We start from the raw sequence: 23,294 nt of genomic DNA, 5'->3' as shown, positions 1-23,294 counted from the left end.
AATCTTTTTGTAAAAAAAAAAAATAACAGTAATGAGACAGTAGCATCATAGCTAATTCTGTTAAATATTGTGCCTGAAGCTTTTAAAAAATTAATGATCTATTGCTATATAGCAGAGTGGGAAGTACACAAAATAAACATTTAATATTTCAGTAACTTCTAAATAGAAACAATAATTTCATCTGAGATTTAATATTAATTTTTGGTGAAGTTGAACACAAAAAAGAAGAGAGCCAAAGTGGTGGTGTCCAAGGGATACTGGCAGGAGGAGTTTCATTTTGTAGTATCATTAATGCTTTTAGAAAATGGAAAACATTTTCTAACAGCATTTTTTGTATTCTAAAAAGTCATGTTGTAGAGGGTCAGATTTGGAGTCATGAAGACTGACTTTTGATACCTTTTTTTTTATACCTTTGACACTTACTGGCTATGACCACAAGCAACTCTTCTTGTGGTTGCAAAAATAATTGGAAATTGAGGGGACACCCATCAATTGGAGAATGGTTGAACAAGGTGTGGTATATGAATGTTATGGAATGCTATTGTGCTATAAGAAATGATTAACAGGTGGATTTCAGAAAAGACTTATATGAACTGATGCAAAATGAAGTGGGCAGAACTAGAACATGGTACATAGTAACAGCAGCGCTGCATGATAAACAACTACGTTCCCCTCAACGATACAATGATCTAAGACAATTCCAAAGGAGTACTGATGGAGAATGCTATCCACATCCAGAGACAGAACTGATGAACTCAGAGTGCAGAATGAAGTATACTATTCTTGCTTTATTTTTTGTGTTTTTTCCCCTTTGGTCTATTTCTTTTTCCACAATATGACTAAGACAGAAATATATTTTACATGATTCCACATATATAACCCATATCTAATTGCTTGCTATTTTAGGAAGAGAGGAGGGCAGGGAGGGAGAGAGGAAGAAAAATTTGGGTATCAAAATTTTGTGAAAATGAATGTTAAAAATTGTCTTTACATATAATTGGAAAAAATACTATTTAAAAAAAGAAAAGGGTAGTTAGCACTCTCCATCCCCTGACATTATTTTTACTTATGCAGTGCACCCCCCCCCCCCCAGCATGTAAGCTGCTTGAGAGCAGGCACTGTTTTTCATCTTTGATTTTGCCTCCAGAGCACCTGCTTCAGGGCCTTGCACCATAATAAGCACTCTATAAATGCTTGTTGACTTGAATCCAAAGTAAACTGAATCCACACATTTCTTAACAATGTTCTTTTTTGAGTGCAGTAAACTATTACATTATGCTTTCTAGTGTTTTCAAACTGCTCTTTGTCGATTTAGGTGGTTGAAGTTTGAAGAAGACGTAGAAGATGGAGGAGAAAGATGGAGCAAGCCATATGTAGCAACTCTTTCCCTGCATAGTTTGTTCGAGTTGAGAAGCTGTATCCTGAATGGCACTGTGCTGCTGGACATGCGGGCTAACACTCTCGAGGAAATTGCAGGTATAGATGGTTCCCCTCTATCCAGCAGAAATTATTAATATCCACAAAACATCCTAATTGACTCTACTGAATAAACTTCATTTTAATGTAACCATTGTTACTCTGGGACAACATTTTTACAAAACCATTATTTTGTTCAATACATGGTCTTTGTTTTCTTCTGAATTACTAGTGCAAACTTCTTTTCCTTTTCAATATAGTTTTTACAGTCTTCCTAATCCATGGAAACCAAACTCTATTGATCTTAATGTTTTTCTGATCCTCTAAGTTTTCTAGAATCAAACTTTTTTTGAAAATACAATCCTCACAAATGATGTATCATTTCTTGACTCTGTGCCTTTGCAATGGTGATTTTCCCATGCTTGAAATACTCTCCCTCCTCACTTCTCACTCCTAGCTTTTCCACGTTTCCTTTCGTACTCAGATCTGCTCCCATCTTCTTTAGGAGGCCTTTCCCAGGCACCTTCCTCATCTTCATTCTTAGATTCCACTTATACTGTATATATCTTATATGTAACTATTTTCATGTTGTCTTCCCCTTATGAGCTCCATAAGAGCAAGAACTGTGGTTTTGCCTTGCTTTGTATCTCTAGAGTTTAGCATAGTTCCTGGCACTTACTAAGCATTTAGGAAATGTATGTATACTGAATGATTAATAGAATAATAGATCTGAAAGTGACCTTAGAGATCATCTAGTCTAGCCACTCATTTGACAAATGAGGAAACTAAGGCAAGGGCCATAAAGATGAAGTAACTATGTAGCAGAGTTGAGATTACAATTCAAGTCTCCTGACTCCCAAGTGATCTTTCCACTAATCCTTCGTGCTGCTTCATGTATTATTTCTGCTAATAATTTTATACTTGCTATTTTTCTATCTTAGAATTGATGAAAACTTGCTTAAAATATTAAGGTTATTTTCCCATATATGAAATAAATGAAATAAAACTGTTTGGAACCAAGTGAAAACTTTCAAAATTTTTTTTAAAAAGACATTGGACTTAAGAGGATGTGAAAATCTATAAGTAAAAGTGATGTGGGTTTTTTTGCATAAATCTATCACTATAGAATTTTAGATGATAGAAATCTCATAAGACATTAAATCTGGGCCTTCCTAAAGCATAAAACTACTCTTCGAAGTTAACAGCGTCTTCATTTGCTAAATCCAATGGCCTTTTCCCCCCAATTATACTTCTTGACCTTTATGTAATTTATTCATTAATGCATCTAGAATTTATTAAGCACCTACATATGACAGGTACCGTGCCAGGTGTTAAGGATGCAGAGACAAAGCCAAAATAGTGTTTGCCCTTGAGGAAGTTATGTAAGGGGAGAAACATCATGAATACAGTTCAGTAAATGCAAATATATGCAAATTAATAAAAAGTAATTTCTGGGGAATAGAGAGCACTAGTTTGATGGAAGGGAAATGAGAGAAAAGATGGAGAAGGACCTTCATGTAGAAGGTTGCATGATCTTTTAGAGAAGCTGTGGATTTTATGAGGAGGAGAGGAGTGGATATATGATAAGCATGGAGGATAGCTTAGCTTGGGTAAAAAGGCACAGAAATGAGAAATGGAATGTTGTGTATAGGGAACAATAAATGGGTCAGTTTGAAAGGAACAGAGAATATAAAATAAGTCAGGAAAGGAGCCATAGACTGATTATGACAGGCTTTAAATGAAAAATAGAGGAGTTTGTGTTTCATCTTAAAACCAATAGAGAACAAGTGAAGCTTCCTGAGCAGGAATGAAACGTAGTCAAATCTCTGGTTTAGGAATAACAGTTTGGCAGCTGTGTGGAAGATGGACTAAAGAGAGGAGAGGCTAGAGGAGAGATGTCAATTAAGAGACTATTGAAATAGGCACGGATACAAGGCATTCTGTGAAGGCAAAACGAACAAGACTTGGCTGGGTGAATATGGAGGACGAGGCAAGAATGACTCCATGGTTGCAAACTCAAGTTATTGAAAGGGTCACAGTGTCCTCCACAGAAACTGAGAAGGTATGAAGAGGGGAATGGTTAAGTGGAAAAGATAATTAGTTCTGTTTTAGAAATACTGAGTTTTGTTGTGGAAGCTGTTGACCACTCCCTTTTCCTACTTAATCTCTTCACTTAGCTTCACTCTTCTTGTTCTCCTACCTGTAAGACTACTCCTCAGTTTCCCTTTCAGAACCATCATCCTTGCCTTGCTCTGTAAATACAAGAGTACAGCGGGACTCTGTCTCACATCTTCTGCTCTCTCTCAGTGATGTTATCAGCTCTCATAGTTTCAATTATCGACTCTTTGTAGATCAGCACAAAAATCTTCATCTCTCTCTTTTTCCAGGCCAGAATCACCAATTGCCTCTGGATATGTCCAAAATATAACTCAGCATCTTCCCCCTAAATAATAGCATCTTCCCCCTAAACCCGTCTCTCTTCTTATCTTCCCTATTTCTGTCAAGGAAATCATCATCCTTTCAGTCCCCAAAAGTGTCATTCTCAACTCTTTATCCTCTCTTTCCTCCCAAATAGAATTATTTGCCAAGTCTACACATCACACATATAAGTTACCTTCTGCTTAATCATAACACAATAACTCTTATTGCTAACCCTCCCTTGGACTATAGCTTCTTAATGCATTTCCTGCCTCCAGGGACTCCCCACTCCATTCTGCCCTCCACACAGCTACTATATTAATAGTCCGAAAGCAGATATTTTTGACCATGTCATTCCCCTGCTCAGGAAGGTTCAGTGACTTCACAATAGCTTCCAGGATAAAATAGAAACACTTTTGATTGGTATTTAAAGCCCTTTTTAATCTAGCTCCAGAATACTTTTCCAATTTTTTTCACATTAATCCCCCTCACACACATACATTCCAGACAGACTAACCCATTCACTAACCCTCTACATTACAGTCCATCTCCCACCTCTGTCTTTGCACAGGTTGTCTATCCCTTCATGCCTAGAACGTTCTCCTTTTTTGTTTTTGCCTCTTCCTTCAAAGCTTACTTAGCTCAGATGTTGCGTCCTATCTGAGCAGTTTGCCCAGTATTCTTCTCTCCCCTGAGAACATGTATCTCACTCAAAACTGGAATGTAAGCTTCTTGAGGGCAGGAGCTGTTGTTTTTGTCTTTTTTTACCACATGGAGCAGCTTAGTAAACTTTTAGTTACTTAGGTCTAATCCCTCCACAAGGCAGCCCTTCAGATGTTTGAAGACAAAAGTTCTGTGTCTTTCCAGGCCAAACATCCTTAGTTCCTTCAGCTAGGCCTGAAAACATCCTAGTTGCCTTCCTCTGGAATGGGTTCTAGTTTGTCAGTGTCCTTTCTAAAATGTTGTATGCAATGCTCTAGATTCATTTAGTACAGCAAAAAAGTACAGTGAGACTACCACCATTCTGACTTTAAATATTTTACTTCTGTTAACATAGTCCAAAATCACATTAGTTTTTTTTCTTGTTAGGTCATACTGCTGACATATTGAGTTTGAATCATTGGGATTCCCAATTCTTTCTTCATATAAATAGCTATCAATATTTGCTCCATCTTTTATGTGTAGACTTGGTTTTTTCAAACTTAAGTCTAGTACTATACTTCTGTCTTTATTAAATATCATAATATTAGATTCAGTTCATCATTTCACCCTGCTTGTACCTTTTTGGAACCAGATTCTGCCAGCCATGAAGTTAGCTTTCCCTCACAGCTTTGTGGGAAATATAGTCATTTCATAGGAAGTCAACATATGCAGTTGCAATGTGTTCAACTACCTAATACTTAGGGCTGCATTTAGAGTTTGTGGCAGTTACTTTATTCTAAAGCTTTTGGGTCAGAATCTCATCATGATGACCCTTTGGGGAGTTACGGTGCCAATCTGCCTGTCTTCTTTCGGGAGCTATCCCAAGAATCTCTTTGTCTGCTATCATGTGCATAGAAGTAGGGAAGACAAATATATTTTGGTCATAAACATATTGAAATGGGTTTTGGCAAAGCAAAAATGGAATAATAAATGGAATTGTTAATAGAATAGAATGAGGGTTGCAGAAGACATTGCCTTTAAGCTCTGCTATTAAGAAAATGAAAATAGTCTGATGAGGAATTTAGTGGGATAGATTTTTAAAATGCTTAAAATGTATGCTTAAATAGTAATACACATTTTTCTCAATATTCTGTTAATGGCAAAATCTTCAGCTGCATTTTTATTCGAGAAAGTTTAAAAATACACTGATAAGATGCAAAAGGAAAAGAGAGTGAGATCATGTTGTAACATTTTTTAAAATGCACATTATTAGATAAATGGTATATCCTTTTTTCAGTTTCTTGGTTCATTTTTTCCCCTTGGAGTGGGGAGGTGGGGAGGTGGGGAGGTGGGGTTAGAGAAGTGAGGGAGAAATTAGGATAACTTGAGAATATCTTCTACTTTGGCCATTAAAAACCTGCTCACCTAGTCTCCTAGGGTGTGCATTTCATAATTAGAGCTAATGAATAACAAATTAGTGGGGAAAGAAATTAATTGTGGAAAAATACCTTGAGCTGCAACATTTTCCAACCTGGTAGTTCAGGAGATTTCCTCCCTTGTGTTTCACCAAGAGTACATAGAAAGATGATGTTTAAAATAACTAGAACCTGGAAGAAGTCCAGATTTAATATACAGCATAGTTTGAAGTGAATACATGAAACAGTAGGGATAGTGCTAAACCACTTCCTGACTAAGAAAATAGTTCATTTAGAGATTGGACAAGTCCACTGGGAGTGCTGGAAGTACAATTGTACAGTCCAGCCCCTTAAGGTGACAATGTCTAGGATGCTGGTGGTGTCGATTAGATATGTTCATATTGTAGTGAATAGTGAAAAAGAGAGTCTGTCAAACTGTTTAACCTTGAAATATCTGGCTTTTGATACATGATTAATTTCCTCTCCCTGCCCAACTTAAAATTTGTGAGATAGATTTTGTATAACCTTCTTTGCCAGGTTCTGAAGAATTCACCCCATGAAGCATCTTTCACAATTTTGCCTAAACTCCAAATTTTCAAAAAAGATATGCTTTCCATTGCTTCCCTTAGGATGTTTTCTTCCAGTAGTAATCTGCCTAAAATCCTGTTCATTTTTTTAATCACTTTGCTTCTGAATTATATTTTCGCACATTATGCTTCTTTCTCTACTCCCTTCCATCCCACTGAGGGCATGCCTCTGTGGGATATTTGTAAAATGTTAAACTTTAAGTCATTGCTCAAAGCAATTAAGTTCCTGAATCTATCCTTACAAATGAAAGTCTTCATACCCTGAAACCTATTCAGTGTTCTTTTCCGGATTTCTAATTAGTCTGTAGCTCCCTGTTGCCAAAATATCTCCCACAATGTGCAAGATTCTTAGTGTGCAGGAATCAGTATGATGCCACACAGGAACATATTGACAGATTATAGCACATGATGCAGGAAAATTATTGCAGCAAATAATTTTCCTGATTATTACTACCTCAGGTCTCCTTCATTAATGGTTTTCAGAGGATTCCCTATTATTGAATATTTGTGGTTTGTATTATCTTCCCCCAGATACTCATTTTTTTCTCTATTCAATTGACTCTTATTAAAATCATTTTTTCCTATGTTGCTAGTCTTAATAGTCATTTTCTTAATTCTGACTTTGTAGGGGTAGAGTGCCAAGGTTCACAACCAGAGAGAGCATTGCCAGGAGAATGTTTGTGTTCTAAAATCAGTCTTTGCACTGGGGAACAACTTGGCATCTTTAGCATGATTTCCCAGGCACAGTTTAGCCAGCTTTCTACTTCCTATTCATTTCTGGACCCAGTTCATTGTCCATCCATAAAATAATATTACTACTTTCCATTTACTTAGAACTTGTAACTTTTTTCTGAAAATTTGAAAAGCTTCTTCAAATACATTATTTTATTTTATTCTGATATCTAGCCAATGACAGATTAGACTAGATCTCCATGTTCTTGATTAAATAATAATCATTGATATTCTATTTCCCTCCCCTTCCAATTGTTAGGGACAATACTGAATAAAACAGGCCTGACAGTTCTTCACTTCTCATTTTGATATCTCCAGATTTAACATTATTATTGAATTATTTTAGGTAATTTCCAAACTATATCCTTGAACCTATCCAAATTGTTGTTAATTTACTCTTTAAAATTATGATTGTCTAGTTCTTAGGTACCTAAAAACAAATTTATGGCTACACAAATCTCAAAATATTGAACAAAATATTATACATGAATAAATAGCATTCATGATAGTTCCACTTTCCCACTGAGTTTTAAGCTACATAAATATAAACTGGAAAGAGAACAGACTATTTTTCTTCATATCTGAGCCCAGTCTGAACATGCCTGAACCCAGGAAACCAGAGATAACAAAGAGCAGAATGTTATCTTCTTAATTCTCTCTCCAAAGGTCATAGGACCATAGACCTAGAGTTAAAAGGGACCTCAGAGTTGATATGGTCCAGTCCTCTATTGAGAGGTGGCATAGTGCAGTGGAAAGAGAACTAGATTTGGATTGAGCAGATATGGGTTCATATCCAGCCTCCATCAATTGTGTGACATTAAGGAACTCACTTGATCTCTTAAAGCTTCAGAGTCATATCTAAAAGAAAGGAGTTGGGATAGACAACCTCTTGTTGTGGTTCATTTGTTCAGCCTGACTCTTTGTGGTCCCACGGACCCCACTACACCAGGCCCTTCTATCCTCAACTACCTCCCAAAATCTATCCAAGCTTATGTTCGTTGCTTCAATAACACTCTCCGTCTCACTCTCTGCCATCCCCTTTTCCATTTGCCATCAATCTTTCCCAACATCAGGGTCTTTTCCAATGAGTCCCATCTTCTCATCTGGCCAAAGTATTTAAGCTTCAGCTTCAGTATTTGACTTTCCAGTGAATAGTTTGAATTAATTTCACTAAGTATTGACTGATTGTTATCAAGGATTGACTGATTGTTGACTCCTTGTTATCTAAGGAACTCTCAAAAAGTTTTCTCCAGGGGCAGCAAGGTGGTGGAGTGAATAGAGCATTGGCCCTGGAGTCAGGAGAACCTGAGTTTAAATCCAGCCTCAGACACATAACACCCACTAGCTGTGTGACTCTGGGCAAATCACTTACCCCCAGTTGCCTCACTGAAAAAAAAAAGTCTTCTCCAGCACCATAATTTGAAAGCATCTATTCTGCAGCACTCAGATTTCCTTATAGTTCAACTCTCACAGCCATACATTGCTATTGGAAAAACCATAGCTTTGATAATACTTAGGTCCTCCTATAATCTTATGGTCCCTCATTTTACAAATGAGAAAACTGAAACTCAGGGAAGTAAAGGTCATATAGGTACTAAATGCTGGAGGTAGAAATTATCCTGAGTCCTCTTACTCTAGGGCCAGGGCTCTTTCCCCTGCATCTACCTTGTTATTCTGTGGCCATTTTTTATCCCTTTAAGTACATGAAATGATCTGATGTTTTTGCACCCAACATGATCAAGAACAAGTATAATCTTCTGTTGTTTCTAGCATCATATATGTTGTTGTTGTTCAGTCATTTCAGTCATATCTGACCCGTAGTGACTCCATTTGGAGTTTTCTTGCCAGAGATACTGGAGTAGTTTGCCATTTCCTTCTCCAGCTCATTTTACAGATGAGAAAACTGAGGAAAACAGGGTTCAGTGACTTGCCCAGGGTTGCACAGGTAGCAAGTGTTTGAGGCCAGATTTGAACTTAGGAAAATGAGTTTTCTTGACTCCAGGCCCAGCACTATCTACTGCACTGCCAATTTGCTTTAGTATCATATGTATGCATGTATATATGTATGTGCCCTATGTGTATGTATATATGTATGTGTGCATATATACATATAAACTTGCATAACGTCAGGCTCAATCCTGGTTAAGCTAGTTCATACATACATACGTCATTAAACTGGCCTAAGATAAACAATGAGATGATTCTAATTTATCTCATTGCTAACCTCCCCCTGCTAGAAATCTGAGGTCAGCTAATGGCACCATAGATAGAATGCCAGACCTGGAGTCAGAAAGACCTGAGTTCGGATCTGGTCTCAGATATTTACTAGTAATGGGACCTTAGACAAGTCACTTAACCCTGTTTGCCTCAGTTTCCTCATCTATAAAATGATCTAGAGAAGGAAATGGCAAACCACTCCAGTATCTCTGCCAAGAAAACCCCAAGTAGGGTTTTTTTTTTGTTTTCAGTGATCCACAAAGCAGTTTAAAAGAAAAGCTGAGAGAATGAGTATATATTTTTTATTTCATTAGCATCACTGAGAGGGTTATCACTACATCATCTGATAATCCAGAAGTTTTTTTTTTCCTTCAAATTCCCCTCAGCTTTATTCAGCATCTTCCATTGGGTAAACAATGAGAAATAATCTCCAGCCCTGCCTAAAGTGGGGAGGAGGAAAGGAGATGAGGTAGCCTCATTCAAACATTGAACAAGAATTGCACTCCAGAATTAATCATGTAAAAAAAGGACAAGTGCTCTTAGGGCAGGACAAGAAAGAAAGACCCCCTCTGATACTCCACCCTGCCCCTTGAACTTGAGAAGCACAGTTCTATTTTGGACGGGACACCTGAAGATAAAAGATGGTACCTTTCCCTCCAAATGACAACTTCATCTTCAAGGGCTAGAGGACACAATTAGAACACATGCAACTTGGGCAGGCAGAGACTAAGAATTATCATCATGGAGTCCAGTGGTGTGGATACCCTCCTTAATCTTATCAGAATGCTCCAGGCAGCCAAAAGCACTGATCCAAATGCCGCGTCCCAGCTGTCTTCTGACCCGCTGGTTTTCTGGGTTCCGGCTTCCTTTTCAGGTGTACTCGTTTTGCCTCAGGTCTTTTTCATTCTACACAATGGTTTTTTTTTATTTTATTTTTTAAATTTTTAGGCAATTGGGGTTAAGTGACTTGCCCAGGGTCACACAGCTAGTAAGTGTTAAGGATTTGGTCTGAGGTCGAATTTGAACTCAGGTCCTCCTGACTTCAGGGCCGGTGCTCTATACATTATGCCACCTAGCTGCCCCTTATTCTACATAATGTTGATAAGTACATAGGGACAAAAGCACTTCACTTCCTACAGGCATTTCTCAGGAATATTCTTATGACTGTCTGGGCTATCAGTGAAAAAGCATATGAAGATAATATCAATGTTCTGATTAGAGAAGAGCAAATGGTTCCCATAGTCTTCTTGCCCTGAGGTGTTATCAGTACCAACCCCAGCTGCTCATCTTCTAATTCAATGTCAGCTATGCAGTTTTTGAAGATAGCGGGATTGGAGATCTCAGGGAACTATTCCATTCCACGGGGACTGTCCCCACAATGAGTAGCTTCTTCTGAATCAACCATGACTGGAGCTCTGGCTCATTTCTCCTCTGTGTAGTCAGTGAACAAAATGCGAGAATAACCCAACTGAGGTTTTTTTTTTTAATTAAATTTAAATTTTTTAACGAACAAAAATCTTATTTTATCTCCCCACCACTTCCTTCTTATAGAAGAAAAGAAGGAGGGAAAGAAAGGAGGGAGGAAAGAGGAGAAGGAAGGGAAGAAGGAAGGGAGGGAGAGAAGGATAGGGAGATGGAGAGAGGAGGAAGGAAGGAAGGGGGAGAGGGAAGAGGGAGGAAAGGAGGGAGGGGGAAAAGGAATAAAGGGAAAGGGAAAGGAAGGAAAGAAAAAAGAGAGGGAGGGAGTGATGGAGAGGGGCAGGAAGGGGGAGGAAAAGAAAGAAGGAAGAAAAGAAAAGAGGAAGAAAAGAAAGAGGAAAGGAAAGAATGAAAGAAGGAAGGTATGGAAGAAGAGAGGAAGGAAGAAAAGGAGGAAAGGAAGGAAGGGAGAGAAGGGAGGAAAGAAGGGAGGGAGAGAAATCAAGAAAGAAAAAAGAAAAAGAGAATAAGAAATGGACAACCTTGGGTAGCCTTGTATCAAATATGTGTAGTCAAAGCAAGACACATTCCTGCCTTAGCCATGTCCAGAGAGTATATCTCTCACAAGTTCATTACCTCTCTGCAAGGACCGTGAAGATTCCATACTTAGAAACACACACACACACACACACACACACACACACACACAAATGGTGTTGGTGGGTAAAATCGACAGCAATTATTCTTTCTAGAAATTTCTCAAGCATAAGAAAGAGGACATCTCTGACGCTGTTTTCAGAATAACATGGGCTGCAAGTCAGCATTGCCAGCTCACTTGGTAATTACAGAAAGAGATTTTTGTAGCCTTTAGTGATCCTTCTAAAACTCACAGCTGCATCTGGAAAACTTGTCAACAGTTTCTAGGCTCTTTGAAGTAGGAGCCTCTTTTGGATAAAAGTGTAGGGGTTTGTGTATGTTAATATCTATTTCTAGATATAGATAGATATGTGTGTGTATATATATGTGTGTGCGTGTATGTGTGTGTGTTTAACTTTAAATTTGTCTGTTGACCAAAGGTTCAACATGCTCATACTTAAATGGAGATAACAATAATAGCTAACATTTATATAGTGCCTTAAGTCTTGCAGTGTGTTTTTCCTACATTATCCCATTGGAACCTCACAACACAAGCTTGTTAAGATCAGTACTCCAGATTTTATTTTCCCCATTTCACAATAAAGAAAATGAGATTCAGAGAAGTTCAGAGACTTTGCCACATTCACGCAATTTGTAAGTTTTGGAGATGGGATTTGAACCCAAGTCATGTCAAAAGGAAGAAAAATATTGTGATACTGTAATTTTTTCCTCTTTCTAAATGCAAGGCAATCCAGAAGTCATCTTCTCAGCTTCTTCAGTTTGTTCTGGGTACAGAGACAATCATATCCAGAAAGAGGTGAACATTTTCAATCATGATCAAACAGTCCCCACCATCTTTGTATTTTGTGCTCATCTCTTTAAAGTTAAGTTTTTCAATGTGGTAAAGATTAATAACTGAAATAGCTTTGTTGCCATGTATTTACTTTAACCTAATTCTGTCATTGAGCGGAAGTAATTAAAGTCAAACCAAAGCTAGTACAGTGCGTGGATCATCAATCATAGTTTGTGACTCATCAAAACAAATGATAAATATATTTTAATGAGGAAAAAAACAGCTTTAGTTGATTAGAATATTCTTTTTTGCAAGTAAAGCCCCATGTCTACATACTTTACAACTTGTATTCTGGTCTAACTTCTAGAATCCTGGGCCTGGAAAACTAACATTTTCAATAAATATAACATTTTCACATTCCTTGTTTTAAAGAGAGGAGCATTCCCATGGCAGCTTAACTTTCACAGTATTTAATTAAACCTGATTAAAAATGTTAATACTGACTGCCAATAACATGGAGTCTATTTTTTCTCCCTCCAAAGCATCCTCTGAGAGCAGGGACATCTTTTCCTTTGATGTTTCCATATCAACCAGCAAAGATGCAAAGATACCTGTAAAGATAGCAAGAGACAGCCTCTGGCTTCCAGGATCTTCCACTTTAAGGAAACAAGATGTAAAAGTCGTGTAACTCCTTTTTGTTGCAATCCCTTGGTTTTGATTTTTTTCTATTTTTTTGAAGACGTTCCTAGTGCTATTTTTTGTACAAATGCTCCTCGTTTCTCTAGACCCTGCTGTTTGCCTTTGTAAGCCTTACCATCTTTCAGTTTGAATCTGTTTTCCAAGGCACATGTGATCTGTTTATGCTTTTTTCTTCCTACCTCTTCATTTACTGCCCACAAACTGGCATTGTATTTTGGCAGGATAAAGTACATTGTTTTAAGTATCATGGCACACTGAGCTTGTAAGACTTGAGACCATGCCCAGAACCATTATGGTCCATTATCCTTTCCTACTCTTCAAGGCTGTTACCATAATATTTGAAGGTGAAGAAAGTGATGTAAGAAATTAATGAGTCAGATGTTCTCCCGTGCTTAAGTCATACCTAGGTAGTAAGTTAAGGACTTAAATGAGGCAATTAACTTGCTCATTTCCCTAGAGTAGCATTTAGTGAAGTATTGCCATAGTGGCCTTGGGAGTTTAATGAGTGCTTATGTGTGAGACAGATGGATAAATGAACCATCATTTATATTTGCCTTCTCTTGAGTAAACAGATTTCAAATCAGGTGCTTTAGGGATGCACTTGGAGATGTTAGCCCTGAGAAACCGGAAGTATCGATTTACAGGTTTTTCTCATGCTTAAGCCTGAGGAAAAGAGAAAGCTTTGAATCTATCTCTAGCAGAAATTGAGTGGGGGGTGGGGAATTCATTAATATGTAACAGAGTTTTTGTGTAGTTGTTTTTCAATCATGTGTGACTCTTTGTGACCCCATTTGGGGTTATCTTGGCAAAGATACTGGAGTGGTTTGCCATTTCCTTCTCCAGCTCATTCTACAGATGAGGAAACGGAGGCATATAGGATTAAGTGACTTATCCAGAGTCACACAGCTAGGAAGTGTCTGAGGCTGGATTTAAACTCAGGTCTTCCTGACTCCAGGTTCAGTATTCTATCCACAGTGCCACCTAGCTGCCCACATGTATCAAAGTTACTAACTACATTGGAGCCTCATTTGAACTATGTGTCATTGGATGTTTCTGTCACATCACAATCCGACTGCCTATGCAACTGTGCACTAGCTGTCAGTCATGGCTGGTGTGAACTTGATCTTCCCCTCCAATTTTTTTTCCTTCAAAACTCAGCTTAAATGCTACGCTCTACATGAATTCCTCCAACTGCTAGGCTCTCCCCCTTAAAGTGACCTTTATTCATTTTGTTCAGTCATATATGCATGCGTGCATATATGCATGTATGCGTGCATATACGTATGTGTATTTAGATGCATTGCCTCCCCACCCACCATGTAAATTCCTTGAGGGCAAGAACTGTATCACTTATCTCTAACATTTCACATCATGCCTGGTACTTTATTGAGGAAACTACCTTATTTTCACAAAGTAAATACCACTTTCTATGAATACTTCAGTTAAATGGAATCAAGTGCATGGTTATTCTAGTACATTTTCCCATATGCTGATTGACCACAAACTTTCATGAAGACTAAATCAGGCCTCATATAATAAATAGTTGCAAAAGGAATCATCACCTACAACAAACTAGAAAAAGAAATGCCCAGTGGAATGTAAATTTAAACATTTATCATTAGCCTATTCAGCCCATATAAAATATCAAAACAGCAATTACTGCTTTATGTAGTAGAAATGTAGAAAGGATAAAAGTTCATGCACACACACACAACTTATCCTACAGTGATGAAAATAAAGCACATTGGTGAAAGTGACTATGTTGCTAATTTTAAAATATTTGGGACAGTCGGATATGCATAATTTTCTGATCCTATCATTTGTTCCTATGTTTTCTCAATCATTAGAAGGAACAAGCCCTCCCCAACCTTCAGACACCACAACTAGAGACAGAAAGATTGGAACTTGAAGCAAAGACCTAGAACCACCCTAACCAAGGCCTCACATACCACACTGAACACTGAAACCATCAGGTCCTTGAATACCAGGCCTCATACCTAGTCTTCCAATAACTCCAGAGAATTTTCCTTTACATAACAGGCACTTCTGAAGTCAAAATATGGGAACCAGAGCAGCACCTATTTCCATCATGGCTCTGGATCCCCAACCTTTTCACCATAAATGAAAAGAGGGCTGGGATAGTCACTGACAGTCTGTTGAGCGCAAGAATCTGGGCCAGGAGAGAAATAATACGGAAGTAGAAAACAAGAGATCTTGTTTCCTTGACTCACCAGAGGACACATGTCAAAATATGTATAAAACAAAAATTTTAAATATTAAAAACAACTTGTTTATGAAATATTGAAATGAATTTTTTAAAAACTTGCAGTTTGTATTATGGAACTCTGGTATGCCTACTCTGAATGTGGGGTATCATCTGAGTTCACCATATTATTTTCATCTTGAAATGTAGTTTATGAGCTAGTAACATGTGAGTTCAGTCCAGTTCCTGAGGTCCTAGATCTCGACCCTGGACTCTTTGTCATCACCAACTCTAGTTCAACAATGCTTAGCAAGGAAACACTACAACAATGTGAACACCATCATCATAGGATCCTGGAGGTAAAGGTCCCAACCAACTAACATTTATGGCAGCTCTTACTTCTCCCCTATCAGTGATTCAGTTTGTACCTTCCAGTACTAAAAGGTCCTTCTGCTAGCTTGAGACTCTCTTCTCTACTTTGCTCAGTCCTACCACTCTCTAGTCCTTTTCCTCCCCTGCCCTTTGTGACCTCTAGAATAACTCATTGACACACTTCCCTTCATCTTCAATCTCTTCTTTTCCACATTCTTTCCAGCATCTGGTATTCACAGAATTCTGGCATTCTCTGGAAGATGGTATATCCCTAGCCACCTTCTCCATTGCTGGTTGCTTATTCTCTCATTTCCTTGACACGATGGAAAGGGAGAAGGAGAAAACATGCCACTTCCATACTTTCTCCTTGCCATCACTCCTCCTTCCATTTATATCATCTGGTCCAGATCCTGCAACTAGGTTGGACAGTAGGTAAGTGCTAGACCTGGAGTCAGGAAGACTTGAGTTCAAATCCAGCCCTAGACACTGTATGACTCTGAGCAAATAACTTAACCTTTGTCTGCCTCAGTTTCCTCATCTGCAAAAATTAGAATAATAATCACAGCTATCTCCCAGGGTTATGGCAAGGATAAAATGAGATAATATTTATTTGTAAGGTGCTTTACAAACGTTAAAGTTCAATAGAAATGCTAGATGTAGTTATCCTTATTGTGATTTACCTGCCTGTAACTCACTGTTCTTCCTTTCTCAAGGAGTTTAACATCTACCTCAAAGTCTCTCTCTCCAATCCATACCTTGCCTTCATACTTTGGAGTATTTTCCCAAGCCATCCTTTGTACCTAGAATAAACTCCTTTCTCATCTCAGCCTCTTTAAAATCCCTCTCTTCAAGACTCAACTAAGGCACCATTTCCTCCATAAAATTCTCTCCACCAGTCGCTAATGGTCTTTCCTTCCTCAAATCCCCTTGTGTGTATTTATCCATTTACATGTTGCATCTCACCCGGCAGCCATGACTAGTGGATAGGCAGTTGGCCTTGGCGCCAAGAAGAGTTAGGTTCAAGTCTAATACATCCTGACTGTTTCTCATAATCTCAGTGCCCTGGACAACTCACTATGTCATAGAGTCTATGACTATGAGTTGCAGAGAAGGCGCTGACCTACGTTAGTATAGGGAATTTCTTCATCCCATTCCTTCTGTCAATTAAATCACCAAGTCCCTTTCTCCTCTCTCCCTATTTGAATGCAAATTCCTTGAGGTCAGACTGTTTCCTTTGTCTTTTTCTCCTTAGAGTCTAGTATAATGCCTGGCACAGAGTAAGCGCTTAATAAGTGCCTTACACATAGCAGGCACTTAGTATTAAATTAATGAAATTTTTAAATGAAGGCCATTTGTTGAATTAACCACACTGTAATGTATCAAATTACTGTTCTGCCAAGAAGGAAGTTAGTATTCCTCCAAAATATGAACCAAATATGATAATTTTGGAAATTATTTATCAATAAAGTATCTAAATTGATGTCTCCTGTAGAAAACCTTTTTTTCTCAGGTCTAAACCACTAACTACTTCCTTTGCTGACGGCTCTGACACTCATTATTTACACTAAGGATTTATGTCTTAATTACACAGATTTGTTGGCACCTCACCTTTTTTTTAATTTGTTTTGCCATCCCAGAAGCTCTTTGAAACCCAAACATTTCTGCAGGAATATTTTAAGAGAAGACAAACTTATATCAGCAAGAGAGAGATGACTAGTCCCCGTATTGTTGGGATAACTGGGCATCTTCCCAGCTCCTCTTGAGTCAGGTTTTCGCAGTGTGTCTTCATTATTTGGTCTGAAGTCAATTGAACATGAGATACATCCATATTATAGCGTAAATACAATAACACTCTCCAAAGCCAAATACACATCTTTTTTTATTAGCTTACTCCTTGCCATTACTGGGGATGATTGAGATATGAATTCACTTTCTCGGTAGAACCATTTTGCTCAGTAAAACTATTGAACAATTCTATTTCTTGTGGAGAGTTGGGATGGAGTTTGTGTATATGATTCATCACTGTGGGAAACTCCCAATTGGATATCTCTTGACACTGATACAGATCTGTAACACATCTGTAACTTGGACTCTTAGGAAATTGCCTGGAACATTGAGATGTTAAATGACTTGCCCATGGTCACACAGCTAGAATGAGTTAGAGGCAGAGTTCGAATTCAGATATTCTTGCCTTCAAGGCACATTCTCTATCCCATATATTGGTCTGCAACTTAAAACATTTCTTATATGCCATACATTTGGAAATTGTCTGACCTGTATTGTTCAATAGTTCCTTGAAGGGAAGACAGATTTTTGCAAATAAAGTTGGAAATTTTGAAATAATTCCTTCCTAATTTAATGAGAGTACTAAGACTTTGTATATTTTCCTTTAGATTCAAAGGATGCAGTCTACAATCACGTGATATGAACGGTGGTGGGCTAAGGCTTTTCACAGGGTTGCTTGTCTCTTCTCTTCAGACATGGTTCTTGACCAACAAGTAAGCTCTGGGCAGCTCAGTGAGGACATCCGCCACAGAGTCCATGAAGCTCTGATGAAACAGCATCACCATCAGAACCAGAAAAAGCTGACCAACAGGATTCCTATTGTTCGATCTTTTGCTGACATTGGCAAGAAGCAGTCAGAACCAAACTCCATGGATAAGAATGGTAAATATCTTCTCATTGTGTTCCAAACTTTGATTGCTGCTTGAAAAATTACATTGTACTGTATTTCCTGTAGCAAAAGGGATTGAGTTTCCTGAAAGTCTCGACTAGTTCATGCACATAGCGCTTGTGTGAAGAAAACCTTATAAGGTAAAATCTGAAGTCTAGGGGCATATTGACTTAACTTGTGCTATACATTTTCATTCCTTCCTCATAAAATTTTTTATCAAACTCATGTGGGGAAAGCCAATTGGTTACACACTTCCCAGAAGTCATTTATAAGTTGCTCATGGGCAAAACATTTACATTACAGATCATATAACTAAAAAGACTCATGAAGGACCCCCCAGTCCATTCCACACTGCCTCCTGCCTCTGTAGATTCAGAACTGCAGCTCATATGGAGCATAATATTTTTCCTTCAAAAGAGAAGCCTACTTTGAGATGATAAGATCACTGCATACCAACATAGGTGGTTGCCATTGGTTTCTAGCTATCAATAATTATACCATGACACTTAGGATTTGCTTCAGCCTAGCCCTGCAGTGTCTCCTTGCTTTCTTTTGCTGTTCTTCCTCCCAATATTAGTGCACTGTGCAGCAGTGGCTTAGGATTTCTACTGCCATGCATCTTCTTCAAAAGCCCTGCCTAGGAAAATGAAGTTGTAATGAGTATGGAATGAAGGTGAGAGTGAATGGAAATGATCTCTCTAACATTTCCTTCTGTTTTTCTCCCCCAGACTCTTTTTTAACTTGGCATGCACACTATAAATTCCACTGAAAGACCAAAACATGCTTACTGGATTATGGATAGTATGTCTTTTTTGGAGGGGCAGTAGAGGAACTATTCTTAAGAACTTTAAAAATTCCTTCAAAAAATGTGTGGAGACAAAATTTTTTTTTACAGATTTTGTTTTATATAGATATATGAAACATAATGTTTCTTATTGCTCTTACCCACGCGTGATATATATACATATATCCAGGAAAAAATCTTTTGCAAATACATAAAGCTAATTAAGTCATTGGACTATTTAGGACCTGTTCTCTTCAATGCCCAAGTCAAGTTAGTAATACCAATTTGATTTTAAAATAATTGATTTAATATAGCACTGTAATGGTTGTTATTTTTATAAAACACTATAGATACATGGTCTTATTTAAGTCTCACAACAGCACCATGTGGTAGGCATTTCAGATTTTATTATCTCCATTTCACCCATAAGGAAACTAAAGCTGGGAGAGGTCAAGTGACTTTGATAGAGTCATATAGTGATTAAGTATCAAAGCAGGATTTAAGGTCAGGTGTTCTTCAATCCAAGTCCAGTATTCTATCTCCAATACCATTCTTCTCTTTAAATAAAAGCCAGTGAACCATGGCATTGTCTTTGTATAGAGAAACTGATTTTTCTGTGTATATTTATAAAATGCATTAAAAGTGTTGCAAAATGTTGGAGGGGCCACTGAAAGACAGGCACACTAATGAATTATTGGTGGCTCTGTGAATTAGTCTCAACTACTCTAAAAAACGATCTGGAATTATGTGAACAAAGTGTCCATAAAATGTCCATATCCTTTGCCCCAGAGAGTCTACTGCTAGCCATATGCTCCAAGGAGGACAATGACAAAAAGACCTCATGTACACAAAAAATATTTAAGGAAGTACTTTGTGTGGTAGCTAAGAAAGATCTGGAAATAGCACAAATGCCCACTGATTGCAGCAAGGCTGCGCAAATTGTGGTACATTCATGTACTCGAATATTACTGTGCTGTAATGGTGAATACAGAGAAACATAAAAAGACTTTTATGAACTGATGCTAAGTGAAATGGAATCAGGAAAGTGATGGATACTATGACTGCAAAAATATAAATTGGAAACACCAAGAAAAACAAGAAAAAGAAAACAACTGAAACTACATGTTGTAAAATTATTATGGCCAAACGTGGCTCTAAAAAAGAGAAATGAGAAGACACTTCTCTGCACGTTCTCCACATGTCTTTACACAGATGGGTGACCATGGGTGTGGAACATTGCATGTAATGTCAGACTTTTTTTCACCATGTTGCTTAGGTTTGCTGAACTTTTTTCTTCTTTTTTTATTATTTATTACTGGGGAGCATATGGTGGAAAATGTAGGTAATGTAAAAACAAAAGCTACCAATCAAATTTTATTTTAAAAATGGAGTGTTATGGGTAGATTATGACACATAAGCATGCATTTGTAAATTTTAGAGAATATTTCACTTTCTTTTTTTCTTTTTTACTACATTGTATATTTAAATCATATCCCTGCCATAATGTCCCAATAAGGTATTCATAGACTGATGGACTGCAAATTTGCTTTCTGAAACATATGGCCACTGACAAATGTTAAAACATTGGAGTTTCTATATTTAAAGGACCTTAGGATAACTTATTATAAGTAGAATATTTTTATTGTGCATGTAATGCCAGTATCTATTTAGAATGATGACTTTCAGAAACCAGAAATGGATATTTTATCTCTTTTAACTGTTGTATCATGTCTACAACAATGTCAAAGGAACTGACAGAAAAATGAAAAGTTCAGCTAACCCTTTTCAGTTCCAAAATAATTTTCTGAAAGGTAAACTTTTTCCTTTCTGTGGCAGCTTTTTATCATGTGCCATAACTTCTACTCTAGAAGTTGCAATGTAAGTTAGGGGCTCATTCAAAGAGTCAATGATCTTGCAATATAAACCTGTTATGTTTGTCCCTTTCATTGTTCCAAGGATAGCTTTTGCCAATTAACAAGAGGAGGAGAGGAGAGGAGAGAGAAAGAGAGAAAAAGAGAGAGAGAGAGAGAAAGAGAATACATAAGTAAATAGATGAATAGATTGTAGATTGTAGATAGATAAATGAATGAACAAAATAAAAACATGCTTTATCTGCTTGTATTTCTTAACCTGAATTGCCTAAACCAGTTTACTGTAGACAAAGAGAGTCACGATGGTCAACATTGCCCTAAATCTATTACTACTGGAACTCTTGCTATGACATGAAGTCTCAGTATGTATTTCATGTATTTTAATGGTAAAACTATTCCAGATTAAATAGATAACCACTATGAGTTTGAGTAAGAATAATTCTAGAACGATTCTACACACCCAGCCTTAATCTGTTTTCATGCAGATCCATAGCAAGTCACACTTTAGTTATTTCTAATATGATTTATAAAACCAATTAAGGTTTATTTGCAGTGTGCTGTAAGAAATGGTTTTCTCTGGGTAGCCTTGGAACACCTTTTGTGGTTCTGTTTTGCTCCCCCACATACTTTATATGTATAATTATATTATTATACATATTATTACACATACATACATATATGTATACATATACATATACTTTACATATACATACACATATACATAATTATATATGTATGTGGGGATCTGAAAACATGCATAAGCTTCACTATTTGGAAAAATAAAGCTTTCATCAAGCGATGAAGTGCAAAAGACCTTATTAAGAGTTCTTGATCTATTTTAAAGACTCTAAAAACCAACAAACTATGGATAATAGGAAAAATCACATGATTTTTGTAACCTTGAGTATAAATTTCATATTACATCCTACATCATTGGGTCACAGATTTAAAGTTAGAAGGGATCTCCGAGACCATTTAGTCCAACCCCTCATTTTACAGATGAGGAAGCTGAGACTAAGTGAAATCAAGTGTCTTTTTTAAGGTTACACCTAAGTGACAAAACAAGGATTTGAACCCAGGTTCTCTGATATCAAATCCAATGTTCTTTCCTGTAGATATAGATGTAGATGTAGACTGTAGTAGCGATATAAAGAGTAGTATATTCAACAATGCATATCATTGAAATCAATTTCAAAGGATGAAAATAACATCCTTTTCCTAGTATCAAATCAGTATTTTAAAAAATTGATAATAGAATGTTTCAAGCAAAATGGTTGACTTATTTCTCTCTCCAAATTATAAGGAAGAAATTCTCTAAGCTGAAGATTCTTAGAAACACTAAGACCTATCCCATTTCCCCACCCCCAGAGTGTGGGTAGAGGCCTTTACCTCATACTAGATGTTCATCTACTTCTGAAAAGAATCAGTTTTAGTTCTCCCAAAAGCCAACTGGTGTTACTATAAAGGAGGCCAAGGGAGACATATAGAATGTTATTTCTCCTTCCTCCAACTACTTGCCTCCTCTGAACATGCTAACCATTAGAAAACCTTCATTCAAATGTAAATTTTCCCTAAGGCATCCTTTTTCTGGGCTCCCATCCTGTGGACTGGACTCTCAGGATGGGGGGTAGGGAGTGTTTTCCCCACCCCAAGTTTATACTTTTCAGTTTCACATTTTTAGCAACTCATGGTAGTGAATCTTAACTTCTAATCCATTTGCTTTATGCTTTATACAATTTTCTTTTGTTTTCTGCATATTCTCTACAGGGCTAAGATGTCAGAGTGCTATGGATTTACCATGCATTTTTAATGCCACCATGCTGTGTTTAACTTTCACTTTTCATTAAGCATCAAAACTGTGAGAATTAGATGCCTGATTCTGACGTTCCAATAAAAAGTGACAGTTACATTTGGCATAATAACAGAAAAAAATGATAGAAAAATAATATCGACTTTGACTTTAGAGCCCTGGAAAGGGTGTTGGTGAAAAGTGCTCAAAATAAATGTATTGAGAGTATTTGAATTATTCCTTTGAAGCCAAGAGGATCTAGCTAAAAATAAATCTTTGACATTATATCCAGGCTTCTTGTCAGAGATGACCTAGAAAACAAATCTATGTATATTAGCACATTGCATATTGAAAGAGGTGAGGAGTTAGGATTAGAACTCTATTACATTATGTACCTCTGATCGCCCTGGAATGGAATATTTTGTTCCCTCTTTTCCTGATCCAGCCCCTATAGTTTTCACTGTCATAGTCACTTCACTGTGCTCCACTTTCTTTACTAATTCTCAGTTTATTTCCCATCAGTATTTTTTTTCTCATCCCTAGTTTTCTTACTTTGCCATGGTGCCACATGTTAAGGTCCAGCTTGAATTGCAGAAGACCTCAGAAGCTCCAGACCACAATTAGAGA

The 23,294-nt window shown here is 37.4% G+C and overlaps 1 protein-coding gene across 3 annotated transcripts in view; it reads left to right on the top strand.

Annotated features, from left to right (window-relative positions):
• The window catches only part of SLC4A10 (solute carrier family 4 member 10), a 257,305-nt gene that overhangs the window by 123,147 nt on the left and 110,864 nt on the right, over nt 1-23,294 (top strand). For all 3 annotated transcript variants that reach the window (XM_027865793.1, XM_027865794.1, XM_027865792.1), the window contains exons 5-6: nt 1,316-1,476; nt 18,028-18,216. In XM_027865793.1, the coding sequence (XP_027721594.1) occupies nt 1,316-1,476; nt 18,028-18,216 (350 nt within the window). The remainder of the gene's footprint in view (nt 1-1,315; nt 1,477-18,027; nt 18,217-23,294) is intronic.

This window comes from Vombatus ursinus, unplaced genomic scaffold (assembly GCF_900497805.2).
Source record: "Vombatus ursinus unplaced genomic scaffold, bare-nosed wombat genome assembly UNPS02014779.1, whole genome shotgun sequence".
Lineage (NCBI taxonomy): Eukaryota > Metazoa > Chordata > Mammalia > Diprotodontia > Vombatidae > Vombatus > Vombatus ursinus.
Note: the sequence above shows the minus strand (reverse complement) of the source record. Positions and strands in the feature narration are given on the sequence as shown.